General features: G+C 38.9%; 1 protein-coding gene across 2 annotated transcripts in view; it reads right to left on the bottom strand.

Moving 5' to 3' along the window:
- LOC137434422 (rho guanine nucleotide exchange factor 2) overlaps positions 1-12,627 on the bottom strand; it is a 200,254-nt gene extending 187,627 nt beyond the window's left edge. Inside the window, exon 1 of one of the 2 annotated variants that reach the window (XM_068127398.2) lies at positions 12,385-12,627. In XM_068127398.2, coding sequence (XP_067983499.2) covers positions 12,385-12,407 — 23 coding nt within the window. In that variant the 5' untranslated portion in view covers positions 12,408-12,627. The remainder of the gene's footprint in view (positions 1-12,384) is intronic. The other variant, XM_068127399.2, reaches the window with a different exon arrangement.
- Positions 12,628-15,759: the final 3,132 nt, after the last annotated feature.

The raw sequence follows: 15,759 nt of genomic DNA, 5'->3' as shown, positions 1-15,759 counted from the left end.
TGTGAGGCAGGAGCACCGGCCCAGAGGGGAGAGCAGTATTCCAATGAGCTGCGGATGAAAGCCTTGTATGTGGTGAGGAGCTCAGGTGTGCCAAGGAAGGACTTCGCACGACGGAGGCTGCCCAGTCGGCGACTGGCTTTGGAGGCCAGATTTGAAATGTGGTTTTCCCAGGAAAGATCATGGCAGATAGTGAGACCCAAAAGCTTGAGTGACAGAACTTCTTGGAGAGGATTGTTCAGAAAGTAGATGGGAGGGTTGTCCAGTCAGTCTTTTCGGAGAGACAAAGTGAGAGTGTGAGAGTTTCGAGCACTCTAAGGGATGATTATCACAAAAATAATTAATCTCTTGCATCCTGATGTACCATCTTCTGTTACGGACCGTCGGTGCCTTGCCGAAGCAGTTTCTTGGCAAGGGTTATACCGGGTGGTTTGTCATTGCCTTCCCAGCAGTAGTCAAGGCAGGAATTTGTTATTTGTTTAGGGTGTCGACTGTCGCTCACCTACGGGACACCAGCGCAACGTCCATCCGAGGGACGGCACACACATTGATGAATCACCCTGCCTGTGAAACACCAGGATGACAGTTTCTAGCTGGGTTGGGATTCAAACCCAGGCTGGACAGCTTGCATGTGAATGTGTGCACCTGAAGGCCATCTTGCCAGCCTCTCCTTGTATTACCTTGCTTAAAAATATTTTAAAAGGCGAGACAAATTTGATCTTCCTTCGTAATAACAATAATGATACAACCAATCATCATTCCTTTCCACATAATCACGATGATCACAGGATAATGCGACAAACTTTCAGTTATACATATTAGTTGGCACCACTAGGTGTGGTACAGTCGGCCAAGAACCGCGTCCGTTCACAAAACACAGTACGGATCACTCCCATTCCCAAGGCACCTGCAATGGTGGGACCGGTGTCCGTGCTTGCACAGCTCAAAGCACAGATCCAGCGATTACCGGGAGCATGCAACGTATGCCATGCGAACCACAAGGGCGTAAAGCGGCTTCGTGCGGTTTTCTATCGGAGGTGTGCCTGCATGACTGATTAAAAACACAAGGAAGTCTGGTGAACATGTGTTTTGCGAAGCTTTCCAGCCCGTGTGCCTAACAAGATAAGTTTTTCGTTCTGTGTGTTCCAACATTACTCATTATAAACCTGAAACATACCGACCGTTGCCAAAATCTCCCACCCGAGATGCCCCCTCGAGTATGCGGTGTTAGAACGTCGATGTGGAAAAAGTTTCTTATCAAGTCAACTGCTAGCATCAAGTGGAGTACATTAAAGATCCCACGGTGTCTTTCGCCAAGTTATCACCGGCACAGTGGAACAAATTACAAATTCCTTCCCAAACCACCTTCATTTGAACGTCAGGCCTGACCAGCCGGTTCGTGAAAGGCCCGGGCCATAAATGTTCCCTGACAGAACCCACAAGAAGGTGGGAATAATTAGTGCTGTTGAATAGGTAGAGCACTCTTAACTGCACCAGTAAACTCTTGATCTATAAGTTCTGTATTTTTATATTCAACGCGTACTGTATGTGACTCAAAGATTTGTTATAGTTACTTTCATGACATTTTAACGGGTATAATTTATTGTCGAACCAGAGTAAGACTGACCAGACCTTTGCAAAAACCTCCCATGACTTTTGATTACAACAATATTACAACATTTGACCATTATCTCATCAGATCTCGTGGGAAAAAATAATTGTGGGGCATAACCAACCAAGCTATACCACATCCAATGAAATCGACCACAACAATATCTCATTTCAAATTTACAACTATAACGGCACCTCCACCTGGTGAACACTTTACGTTTTGTATCTCAGAGTAGACCAGAAAATCACAATACAGAATCACATTTAATCAAAATCAATCACAGGAATCACCATTGGTCCGGTCTTTCATAACCTGATCTACCCCTCGTTTTTGGCCATCTGTGTGTTCCATCTGTCTTTCACTCAATGGTGAAGAATCACTTTAAAAATAATACTAGCTGGATCCGGATCCGGATCTTCACCAAAATTGTATCGATTCTTCCTTGTGTTACGTGCTCCTCCCCAGACCCCGGTCACGGTGTACCTCCGAGCCCCGAGAGGAGTCACGGCAGAAAGATGTGTTATTCTGCATGTCAAAGATCAATGGTGAAACCACACCAATTGTTACCAACAAACAAGTATTGTATTAAGATCACACAAGAATAACAGTGCAACAACAATAGTAATCAATTGTACAACCAATATATATTTCCTATGATGGGACCATCAGTTTCGTAATATACAGACTTGGCATTTCATATGGAATATATATATTTTTCTTGACGGGTTTACTTTCTGAACTCAGTATATCAATCTGGTGAGTTTCTTTTACCCTTCGGTGATGTCTTTGTTGAAAGAACCATGTCACTGATTGTCTTTCGCAGCAAGAAGTCAATAACACGATTATATCACATGTGCCGTGACAAAATGTAAGGACAGGTACATTTGACGATTGGCTTCACAATCGGGTATATAAGGGTTGTTGCGTTCTGTATTAGTGGAAAACAACTGCTGCACATTTACAAAAGTTATTGCCGCTTCCTCTGGAGATGGTCCGTCAACTTGACAATGCTGTTTGTCATGGAGTGGTGGCTTTACGAAATTCTGGCATGAAACAGCGTGCTATTGCTCGGCAGTATGGCATCACTCAAGGTCAGGTGTCAAAGATCCTGAAACAAAATGCTCAGAGGGGTGTCCCTACTCCAATACCGAGGCCAGGGCGTCCACGCAGAACCACAAGGAGGGATGATCGCCAGCTGCACCGGTTAGTCTGCAATGGCCGTACCAAGTCAGCTAATCGGCTTAGGGCTGAGTGGCAGCAACTGACAAATGTGCCTGTATCCAGAAGGCTAGTCAACCAACGACTGGTTCAAGCAGGCTATCGTGTCAAGCGTCCCCTGAGAAAGCCATGCCTGACCAGACAACACCGCCAGCGTCGATTGCAGTGGGCCAAAGAGCACCGTCAATGGCAGCCAGGACACTGGAATCACGTGACCTTCAGTGACGAGTCTAGATTTCTGGTCTATCGTCAAGATGGCCGCGTCCGAGTGCGCGGAAAAGTGCATGAAGCCCACAACGAAGATTGGATAGTGCCAAGAGTCCAAGCTGGAGGTGGTGGGGTGACCGTTTGGGCTGCTTTTCATGCAGGGGGCAAAACTGACCTGGTTGTTCTGAATGGAAACCTGAACTAGTTCAAGTACAGGGTCATTCTGGAAGAAACATTGCTTCCATTTGCTCATGCAGCCTTTCGAGGAAACTTTGTCTTCCAAGATGACAATGCACGGCCTCATCGTGCTCGCATGATCCAAAACTTTCTTGCTGACCGTGGTGTAGAGCATATGGAGTGGCCTGCCATGTCCCCGGATATTAATCCGATAGAGAACTTGTGGGCAGAATTAACGCGTCAAATCGACAACTTGGACCAGCAGCCTACCTCTGTGTGTGAATTGCAACAGACTATTGTCACTGCATGGCAACTGATTCCTGTCCAAACCTTGGCAAATCTCGTGAACAGCATGCCTCGACGTATACGTGCTATCCTGAATGCTCGAGGGGGTTACACGAAGTACTGAACTGTAATTTTACTGTCCGTAATCCCAGTCATAATTTAGCTTTTGTTTTTGTTGAAAGATTTTTTGGCTAATGTGCAAAATAAAGAGATACTTCTGGAAAACGTACAGAAGTTTAACACAGTACTGTCCGTGAATTGAGTTCAATATCAGTTTACATCACTTTCAAGGATCAATTTATTTGCTTCGAAATGTCAAATGTGGTTTTTGTTTCTTTTGAAGGTCACATTAACAAAATCTAGAATAATTTCAACATAATTCCAATGAACTTTTGGTTCGAAGTCATCTTGAAAAGTAAGTTCACCCCCACAAAAAATATATTCCATATTAAATGCCAAGTCTGTATAACTCACTGTGCTCCAAGTGAGCGAAAAGAACATCCCCAATGTCTCTTTCCCGGCTTCAAGCCAAAGTTGTTCCGCTCCAGTGATCGTCAGAACGATGTCCAATCGAGACCAGAATCCCGTTCGGATGACAGTCACAGTCCCGCTGCCGAAGCTGCGCAAAGGTGCCCTCAAGGCGACTGGGAAATCACACCCTCGGGTATGGACGTTCCACGGCTCCAAATCGGCGAACCGCAGATTTCCCACTCAAAAGCCACGTTACACACACACACCCAAATTAACGTCTGGATGCGATGAGAATGGTTGAAGCGAAGTGAAAAACCTTGAGCGATGCGCAAAGTGCGCGAGTCAAAATGGCCGACGGCCCATTCTCGAGGCGTAACGGCACTACGATGATTCCCCTCGGAATCAACCGCAAAACCTGACACGCAGGTTGATCTGTCACAGCGATAACAACTCTGTCGCAGGAATCCCTTTCCTGGGAAACCCAAAGTTCACTCGTGACTCTCGTTCGCCAATCGTTCACTCCAGACCTCAAAGCAGCACGGCTTCTTGTCCGACTCACTCGCTCCGCCTTCTCTTCCTCCTCTTCCTCTTCGTCGTCGTCCGGTTCCGGTTTCATTTAAAACATTAACTTTTTTACCTTTTGAAAATAGTAATCTCTATTTCCCTCAAATGACAACAATAATAGTACATGGAATCAAAAATGTTTACAGTGGATGAAAACCACAACAACGGAAGTGACGAATCTGTAACACTTGTCACACATACAACCTCTCCACCAAGTTTCGTTCAAATCTGTCCACAACATTTTGAGATATCTTGTTCACAAACAAACTGACAAACAAACTGTTGCAAACAAACAAACAAACTGACAGAAAATTAAATAATTCTCATATCCGAATCCATATTCAGATCTACACCAAAATTGAATCAATTCTTCCTTCTCCTACACACAACCTCTCCACCAAGTTTCGTCCACAACTTTTTGAGATATCCTGCTACGTATCGTTTTTGCCCCGCTCTCCTAATGGTGAAGAGTCACTTAAAAAATTCTAGTAGCCGGATCCGAATCCGGATCTTCACCAAAATCGAATCATTTCGTCCTTGTGACATACGCTACCTCTCTGAATCCGTCCACAACTTTTTGAGACATCTTGTTCACTGACAAACGAACAGACAGACAGACAGACAAACAGACAGGGGTGAAAACATAACCTCCATCCACCTTTGGTGGTGGAGGTAATTATACTCGTAATCCAGGTTGTAATGCAAAATACAGTGAAACGCAAGTAAAAACAAACAGGAACTACTGCACTCGGAAGAGCGCACATCTCCGCCAGGCTGAACAGTTTACGTTTTGTATCCCACTGATAGGTTGGATCTGGATTCAGACCTGAACCAAAATCGAATCAAACGGATCTCCGACTTGAAAATCCCAAGAAACTCATTTTGCAATAAATGTCCGTTTTCCATCTAATCGATTCATCCTTGTCACAGACCCAACCTGTCCACAAAGTTTCGCCCAAATCCGTCCACAACTTCTTGAGATATCCTACTCACAACAGACAGATAGACAAACAGAGGTGAAAACATAACCTCCTCCATCCGCCGAGCGCAGAAGTAATGAGCAATTGACAATTCGGAGCCTGACTGGAGGATGTACAGAATACATTAATCGTGAGATTGTGCAATCTAGATTAAGGTAGATCTGTGTGCAGACACACACACACACACACACACACACACACACACACACACACACACACACACACACACACACACACACACACACCGATTACAATAACCTTCTCCCATCCCTTGGGGAATGGGCGAGGGTAAAGAGCCTGTGACAAAGCTAACAACACAACAGGAGAATGCACTCAAGCAAACAACACGTGTGCAAAAGCCATCCACAGGTGGCTAAAGTGAATTTGGGCCAAAAGCCTGGGCCTAATCTTAAAGGGATCACTATTAGAGCTATAAACCACAAGGTTCTCTCTCCATATCTCGGAGTGAGAATGGTGACCTGGCTCACCCGAGCATGGACATTGTGACAGTAGCATTGAAAGGCTTTAATGGTGACCTTTTAAATAGTGCACCTTTACTTTCAGCCTGCAGTTCCAGACAGGCAGGTGAGAGAACGGCTTCCTTGCTTTCTTCCTACAGCAGGAGGAGCTGATAAGAGAGCCTCGGGATCAATCCTCACACCTGTCACTTCTCATGAAACTATCTATCACTTTGCTGACCCCACGACAAGGTCCTGATCCTTTACTAACGATTTGCGAAGATAGTTCATGGTTTGGGTGGTAGTTCATGTTATTACCCTGTAGTGATCCCTTTCTTACCATAACATTACCAGATTAAATCCACTAAATATATATATATATATATATATATATATATATATATATATATATATATATATATATATATATATATATATAAATAAATATATATATATATATATATATAAATAAATAATTATATATATATATATATATATATATACAGTATATATATATATATATATATATATATATATATATATATATATATATATATATATATATATATATATATATATCAAATACTGCTTTGCAATGATTTCATACTGCAGGACTACAGCATGCAGGCCAGGCCAGCCCGAGCTAGGACTACATGTCCAGGCAAGCGGGAACACTCACCCATACAGGTACAGTCACCTTCATCTGGAACTCCCCGGCTTCGATTCTCAGTGTCAGCTCCTTTCCTCTTGTATATATTTATTTTTCTCAAAACGTTGTGTTAAGTTATTTATATACAGGATATCTCATGAGGTTGTGGATGTATTCGGATGAAATTTGGTGGAGAGATGGAGTATTTGACAAGGTGAATCAATTTGATTTTGCTGAAGATCCGGATACGAGAATATTTAAATTTTAAAGTGATTCTTCACCATTGAGTGATCGGGCCAAAAACGATATACAGTATGATATTTCAAAAAGTTGTGGACGGATTATGACAAAACCAGGTGGATGAGTTGGGTAAGTGACAAGAACAATGCGATTCGATTATGGTTAATGACCTATCAGTAGGATACAAAAGGTAAACTGTTCAGCCTGGTGGAGGTATTCTCTCCACCGAGTGCAACTCTCGTGTTCTTCTATGTTTACCCCCATGCACAAAGGCAGACAGCTGGGGAGACGCACCGGCTGAACAGAACAAAGCAGGGCATCTAGAACCAGAACCGTGCAGTGGCAATTCGACACCATTGTGGATTCATTACAGGTCTGTGTGTCACAATGGCCGAGGCAAGGACATGCCCATTGTTAAAGAATATACATGGTTTGTGCTGTTCCTTGGGCGGCAGATATGTTAAACTTGGGGTTCAATGGACAGATAAATGGTATGGGGAGGGTGAAACGATGCAGACATTTGAACAATGTGTCTACACGTTGTGGTTCAATTGTCCACAACTGTCACACACACCCGAGGAGGAAATAATGGTGGGATAAAACTGACAATAAAAATAATCAAATAAATAAATAAGTTAAAATGTTGATGGTTATAATAAATAAATAAACAAATATGGTAAGTAAAATGTTGATGGTTATAATAAATAAACAAATAAGTAAAAGGTTAATGGTTGTAATAAATAAATAAATAAATAAATAAATAAAATGTTAATGGTTATCAATAAATAAATAGGTAAAAACATAATGGTTATAATAAATAAATAAACAAATAGGTAAAATGTTAATAGCTATATAAAAAAAAATAGGTAAAATGGTATGGGCTATGAAAAATTAAATACATAAATAAATAGGTTAAATGTTAATGGCGATAAAAAAACAAAACAAACAAATAGGTAAAATGTTAATGGTTATAAAAATAAATAAATAAACAAATAGGTAAAATGTTAATGGATATGAAAAAAAACAAAAAACAAATAGGTAAAATGTTATGGGCTATGAAAAATTAAATACATAAATAAATAGGTAAAATGTTAATGGTGATAAAAATAAATAAATAGACAAATAGGTAAAATGTTAATGGATATGAAAAAAAACAAAAAACAAATAGGGAAAATGTTAATGGCTATAATGAATAAATAAATAAATAAACAAATAGGCAAAATGTTAATGGCTTTGAAAAAAAATAAAAAATAAACAAATAGGTAAAATGTTAATGCCTATAATAAATAAATAAATAAACAAACATTCATTAAGAAAGAAGTAAAGATACATTCAAAGTACACCACCCCCATGCCAAATAATTAAATATCCTACAGCGCGGCATTGCCGGGGCGCCTCTGGCGCCCGGCAATACCGCAGTGCTGCTCATCCAGGCTGCATTGGGAGGGAGAGGTGTCCACTAATTGATTGATTAATTGTATAATTAAAATTAATAAAAGATTATCACAAAATATTTTCTAAATCAATTGGCTAACAGCATAACTGAACCACTTGTGCTTCATCCGAAGATGTATCTTTTAGAAATTTAATTAAATAGGTCATTAATAAAAAATTAAATAATTAATTGATTAATCAATAAATAATTAATCGATTAATCAATAAATAATTAATCGATTAAATGATTTATCAATAAATCAAAAATATCCTTGATAAACCACCACCATTTCATCCGAATCTGTACCTTAAAAAATTAATTAATTAGGTCATTCATCGAATAATTAAATAATTAATCGATTAAATGATTAATCAATAAATCAAAAATATCCTTGATAGCCACATCACTTGGTCACTGTCATGTCCAAATATTAGCTTCCCAGCTCAAAAGGTGCCTGAGATATTGGCCAAATGAGAAAGAAAATAAATAAATGATTAATAATGAAAATAAAGAAATAATAATCATTAAAAAATTAAATTATTAATCAATTCGGTCATAGAACACATAAACCCCCACCATTTCATCAGAATCTGTAACTTAAAAAAAAAAAAATTTAGTCATTAATCGAATAATTAAATAAATAATCGATTAATTGATTAATTGATTAATTAATAAATCAAAAATAGCCTTTGCAGCCAAATCACCTGGTCATTGGCATGTCCAAATATCAGCTTCCTAACTCAAAAGGTGCCTGAGGTAATGGTCAGAGGAGAAAGGAAATTTGATTAATTAAATAAGTACTTAATTAATCGCTAATAATTAAATAACTCCTCAATTAATTGATTAATCAAAAAACAAAAAATACATTTTTTGACAACGGACTAGCTCACTACTGTGCCGAAATTTCAGCTTCCTAGCTCAAAGGATGGCCGAGATATCGCCCGGACAAACAAGCAGGAAAGAAAACAAACAAGAAAACAAACAACCAGCGTGAAAACTGAGTACTCCCTTCCAGCGTGCGTCACTGCCGAGCCCCCTTCGGTGCCGGCAATGACGTTTTGCAATGCCTGGAGATGGCATAGGAAAGGTGCGGTGTACAATAGGTAAAATGTTAATGGTTAGGAAAAAAAATAAACAAACGTAAAATGCTAATGGCTATAATAAATAAATAAACAAATAGATAAAATGTTAATGGCTATAATAAATAAATTAACAAATAGATAAAATGTTAATGGCTATAATAAATAAATAAATAAACAAATAGGTAAAATGTTAATGGCTATAATAAATATATAAATAAACAAATAGGTAAAATGTTAATGGCTATGAAAAAAAACAAAAAAAAAAAACACGTAAAATGCTAATGGATATAAAAAATCAAACAGGTAAAATGCTAATGGCTATAATAAATAAATAAACAAATAGGTAAAATGTTAATGGCTATAATAAATATATAAATAAACAAATAGGTAAAATGTTAATGGTATGAAAAAAAACAAAAAAAAAAAACAGGTAAAATGCTAATGGCTATAATAAATAAATAAACAAATAGATAAAATGTTAATGGCTATAATAAATAAATAAACAAACAGGTAAAATGCTAATGGCTATAATAAATAAATAAACAAATAGATAAAATGTTAATGGCTATAATAAATAAATAAACAAATAGGTAAAATGTTAATGGCTATAATAAATATATAAATAAACAAATAGGTAAAATGTTAATGGTATGAAAAACAAAACAAAAAAAAAACAGGTAAAATGCTAATGGCTATAATAAATAAATAAACAAATAGGTAAAATGTTAATGGCTATAATAAATAAATAAACAAACAGGTAAAATGTTAATGGCTATAATAAATATATAAATAAACAAATAGGTAAAATGTTAATGGTATGAAAAAAAACAAAAAAAAAAAAAACAGGTAAAATGCTAATGGATATAAAAAATAAATAAACAAACAGGTAAAATGCTAATGGCTATAATAAATAAATAAACAAATAGATAAAATGTTAATGGCTATAATAAATAAATAAACAAATAGGTAAAATGTTAATGGCTATAATAAATATATAAATCAACAAATATGTAAAATGTTAATGGTATGAAAAAAAACAAAAAACAAAAACAGGTAAAATGCTAATGGCTATAATAAATAAATAAACAAATAGATAAAATGTTAATGGATATAATAAATAAATAAACAAACAGGTAAAATGCTAATGGCTATAATAAATAAATAAACAAATAGATAAAATGTTAATGGCTATAATAAATAAATAAACAAATAGGTAAAATGTTAATGGCTATAATAAATATATAAATAAACAAATAGGTAAAATGTTAATGGTATGAAAAAAAACAAAAAAAAAACAGGTAAAATGCTAATGGCTATAATAAATAAATAAACAAATAGGTAAAATGTTCATGGCTATAATAAATAAATAAACAAACAGGTAAAATGTTAATGGCTATAATAAATAAATAAATAAACAAATAGGAAAAATGTTAATGGATATGAAAAAAAAAACCAAAAAAAAAAACAGGTAAAATGCTAATGGATATAATAAATAAATAAACAAACAGGTAAAATGCTAATGGCTATAATAAATAAATAAACAAATAGGTAAAATGTTAATGGCTATAATAAATAAATAAACAAACAGGTAAAATGCTAATGGATATAAAAAATAAATAAACAAACAGGTAAAATGCTAATGGCTATAATAAATAAATAAACAAATAGATAAAATGTTAATGGATATAATAAATAAATAAACAAATAGGTAAAATGTTAATGGCTATAATAAATATATAAATAAACAAATAGGTAAAATGTTAATGGTATGAAAAAACAAAAAAAAAAAACAGGTAAAATGCTAATGGATATAAAAAATAAATAAACAAACAGGTAAAATGCTAATGGCTATAATAAATAAATAAACAAATAGGTAAAATGTTAATGGCTATAATAAATAAATAAACAAACAGGTAAAATGTTAATGGCTATAATAAATAAATAAATAAAGAAATAGGAAAAATGTTAATGGTTATGAAAAAATAAATAAATAAACAAACAGGTAAAATGCTAATGGATATTTAAAAAAAATAAACAAACAGGTAAAATGCTAATGGCTATAATAAATAAGTAAACAAATAGGTAAAATGTTAATGGCTATAATAAATAAATAAACAAACAGGTAAAATGATAATGGATATGGAAAAAATAAATAAATAAACAAACAGGTAAAATGCTAATGGCCATAATAAATAAATAAACAAATAGGTAAAATGTTAATGGCTATAATAAATAAATAAACAAACAGGTAAAATGTTAATGGCTATAATAAATAAATAAATAAATAAATACCTGTATGGGGAATGTTTCCCTGACCTCTCGCCCTATTATCTCCGGAATATTTCTGATCTGACTGGCTGCCATTACAGAATGGGACTGTAAACGTGGCTGTAGATCAGGGGAGATCAGGGGAGAGGAGGGAGGGGATCAGGAGAGAGGAGGAGGGGATCAGGGGAGAGAAGGGGAGGATAAGGGGAGAGGAGGGGGGGGGATAAGGGGAGAGGGGGGGGTCAGGGGAGAGGAGGGGGAGTCAGGGGAGAGGAGGGGGGATCAGGGGAGAGGAGGGGGGCGGGGAGAGGTGGTTTAATAACACAATGGGACGACCCCTACAACCGCTGCATCACATTCCGTTCATTGTACTAACAACGTCATTCCCTAAGATATTCCCTGCGTTTTTCATCCTTATTTTTAGATCATTGTCAAGGATAAGTTCGTCCTGAACCTGGACCGTTGGAGTCAGTCAGAGTGGAAATGCCCTTCGGCGAATCTATCCTCATGGGACTTTGTCCACCTGCCTGCTGTACGATTCCACATTCAGCGAAGTCACGTGCAATTGGGGGATTTTACACCAGGTGTGCTCCCGGGGATAGAGGGGAAAGGGATCGGGAAAATGGGGGAAAGAGGAAAGGGATCAATGAACCTTTTACATGAGCATGCTCGGCACTTGACACGTCGCATGTCACATGATGCATGCCACATGCGTTACATGTTGCGCGCAACGCGACTCACCGGGCGGCACTTGTGCAGGCCATCGCATCAGCACAGAACGACCCCCGGGACGACACTGCGACAACGCAGACACATTTCGGCCGTGCTGATTTTAACTTGTCTCTTGGCCTTTCCCTTCTTTCTTCTGCACAATTTTTTGTGTTTCTACCTGTGTCGCTGTCCCCAACAACGGCTCTTCACCTAAACCAGTCTCCTCTCACAAATCGTTTCGTGTCGCTCACTCCGCCCCTCGTCCCTAATTCCCCGCCTCCTTCCTACCATTCTCCTCCTCCAGACTCATGCTCCTCCCCTTGCGTCATGCTCCTCCTCCAGACTCATGCTCCTCCCCTTGCCTCATGCTCCTCCTCCAGACTCATGCTCCTCCCCTTGCCTCATTGCCCTCCTCCAGCCTCATGCTCCTCCCCTTTCCTCATGCTCCTCCTCCAGTTTCATGCTGCTCCCCTTTCCTCATTCTCCGCCTCCAGCCTCATGCACCTCCCCTTGCCTCATGCGCCTCTTCCAGACTCATGCTCCTCCTCCTGCCTCATATTGTTGTTTGCTCCTGCTCTCCCATATTGGTCGTTGCAATGTTCAGGTCGTCATCGACCTTTCATAAGTCTGGTGTTGGCTTAACGGTTCGTGGAGATGGCTTGAGATTTTCGGGTCCTGAGTTTGAGCCCCTGTCATTCCGTTGAATTAGCACCAGGTGGAGTTGCCTCACTCAGTCTGTCATCCTTCCGAGGTCGGTGTAAATGGGTACCAGTGTACTGTGAAACGGGGCACTGCATCAACGGCACAACGGAATCCCCAAACAATGATCGCAAACCAGTAACCAAAATGGCAGCACACGATAGCTATAGCTATATGGACCTTTAATAGTCCAATCTCCTCCAATGTTTCACCTTTGTCTGTCTGTATGTTTGTTTGTTACTTGACAAACAACAACAAAAAAATTTGCAAGTATGTTGATCACTCCGGTTTGTGTGTTTGTGTGTTTGTGTGTCCGTTCACTTATACTTGCATACAGGTCACAATTTTAAACCGATCTTCACGAAACTTCACCAAATGGTAGAGTTAGTGGTCCGACAAAATCCTATATGTATTTGACGTCAAAAGGTCAAAAGATCAACATAGGCCAAAGGTTTGGTGGATGTATTAGTTTGGCGGATGTGTTAGTTTGGTGGTTGTGTTGGTTTGGTGGATGTATTAGTTTGGCGGATGTGTTAGTTTGGCGGATGTGTTAGTTTGGTGGTTGTGTTGGTTTGGTGGATGTGTTGGTTTGGCGGATGTGTTAGTTTGGCGGATGTGTTAGTTTGGTGGATGTGTTAGTTTGGTGGATGTGTTAGTTTGGTGGATGTGTTAGTTTGGTGGATGTGTTAGTTTGGTGGTTGTGTTGGTTTGGCGGATGTATTGGTTTGGTGGCTGTGTTAGTTTGGCGGATGTATTGCTTTGGTGGATGTGTTAGTTTGGCGGATGTGTTAGTCTGGTGGATGTGTTAGTTTGGTGGATGTGTTAGTTTGGCGGATGTGTTAGTTTGGTGGATGTATTGCTTTGGTGGATGTGTTAGTTTGGTGGATGTGTTAGTTTGGTGGATGTATTGCTTTGGTGGATGTGTTAGTTTGGTGGATGTGTTAGTTTGGCGGATGTATTGCTTTGGTGGATGTGTTAGTTTGGCGGATGTGTTAGTCTGGTGAATGTGTTAGTTTGGTGGATGTGTTGGTTTGGCGGATGTGTTAGTTTGGCGGATGTATTGCTTTGGTGGATGTGTTAGTTTGGCGGCTGTGTTAGTCTGGTGGATGTGTTAGTTTGGTGGATGTGTTAGTTTGGCGGATGTGTTAGTCTGGTGGATGTGTTAGTTTGGTGGATGTGTTGGTTTGGTGGATGTGTTAGTTTGGCGGATGTGTTAGTTTGGCGGATGTGTTAGTCTGGTGGATGTGTTAGTTTGGTGGATGTGTTGGTTTGGTGGATGTGTTAGTTTGGTGGATGTGTTAGTTTGGTGGATGTGTTAGTTTGGTGGATGTGTTGATGTATGTGTTGCTTTGGTGGATGTGTTAGTTTGGTGGATGTGTTGGTTTGGTGGTTGTGTTAGTTTGGTGGATGTGTTAGTTTGGTGGATGTGTTAGTTTGGTGGATGTATTGCTTTGGCGGATGTGTTAGTCTGGTGGATGTGTTAGTTTGGTGGATGTGTTAGTTTGGTGGATGTGTTAGTCTGGTGGATATGTTGCTTTGGTGGATGTGTTAGTTTGGTGGATGTGTTAGTTTGGTGGATGTGTTAGTTTGGTGGATGTGTTAGTTTGGTGGATGTGTTAGTTTGGTGGATATGTTGCTTTGGTGGATGTGTTAGTTTGGTGGATGTGTTAGTTTGGTGGATGTGTTAGTTTGGTGAATGTGTTAGTTTGGTGGATGTGTTGGTTTGGTGGATATGTTAGTTTGGTGGATGTGTTGCTTTGGTGGATGTGTTAGTTTGGTGGATGTGTTAGTTTGGTGGATGTGTTGGTTTGGTGGATGTGTTGGTTTGGTGGATGTGTTAGTTTGGTGGATGTGTTAGTTTGGTGGATATGTTGCTTTGGTGGATGTGTTAGTTTGGTGGATGTGTTAGTTTGGTGGATGTGTTAGTTTGGTGGATGTGTTAGTTTGGTGGATATGTTAGTTTGGTGGATATGTTGCTTTGGTGGATGTGTTAGTTTGGTGGATGTGTTAGTTTGGTGGATGTGTTAGTTTGGTGAATGTGTTAGTTTGGTGGATGTGTTAGTTTGGTGGATATGTTGCTTTGGTGGATGTGTTAGTCTGGTGGATGTGTTAGTTTGGTGGATGTGTTAGTTTGGTGGATGTGTTGGTTTGGTGGATGTGTTAGTTTGGTGGATGTGTTAGTTTGGTGGATGTGTTGGTTTGGTGGATGTGTTGGTTTGGTGGATGTGTTAGTTTGGTGGATGTGTTGCTTTGGTGGATGTGTTAGTTTGGTGGATGTGTTAGTTTGGTGGATATGTTGCTTTGGTGGTGTGTTAGTTTGGTGGATGTGTTAGTTTGGTGGATGTGTTGGTTTGGTGGATGTGTTGGTTTGGTGGATGTGTTAGTTTGGTGGATGTGTTGCTTTGGTGGATGTGTTAGTTTGGTGGGTGTGTTAGTTTGGTGGATGTGTTGGTTTGGTGGATGTGTTGGTTTGGTGGATGTGCTAGTTTGGTGGATGTGTTAGTTTGGTGGATGTGTTGGTTTGGTGAATGTGTTGGTTTGGTGGATGTGTTGCTTTGGCGGATGTATTGCTTTGGTGGATGTGTTAGTTTGGTGGTTGTGTTGGTTTGGCGGATGTGTTAGTTTGGCGGATGTGTTAGTTTGGCGGATGTGTTAGTTTGGTGGATGTGTTAGTTTGGTGGATATGTTGCTTTGGTGGATGTGTTA

The sequence above is a fragment of the Myxine glutinosa genome, chromosome 10 (genome assembly GCF_964187855.1).
Source record: "Myxine glutinosa chromosome 10, kmMyxGlut1.1, whole genome shotgun sequence".
NCBI lineage: Eukaryota > Metazoa > Chordata > Myxini > Myxiniformes > Myxinidae > Myxine > Myxine glutinosa.
Note: the sequence above shows the minus strand (reverse complement) of the source record. Positions and strands in the feature narration are given on the sequence as shown.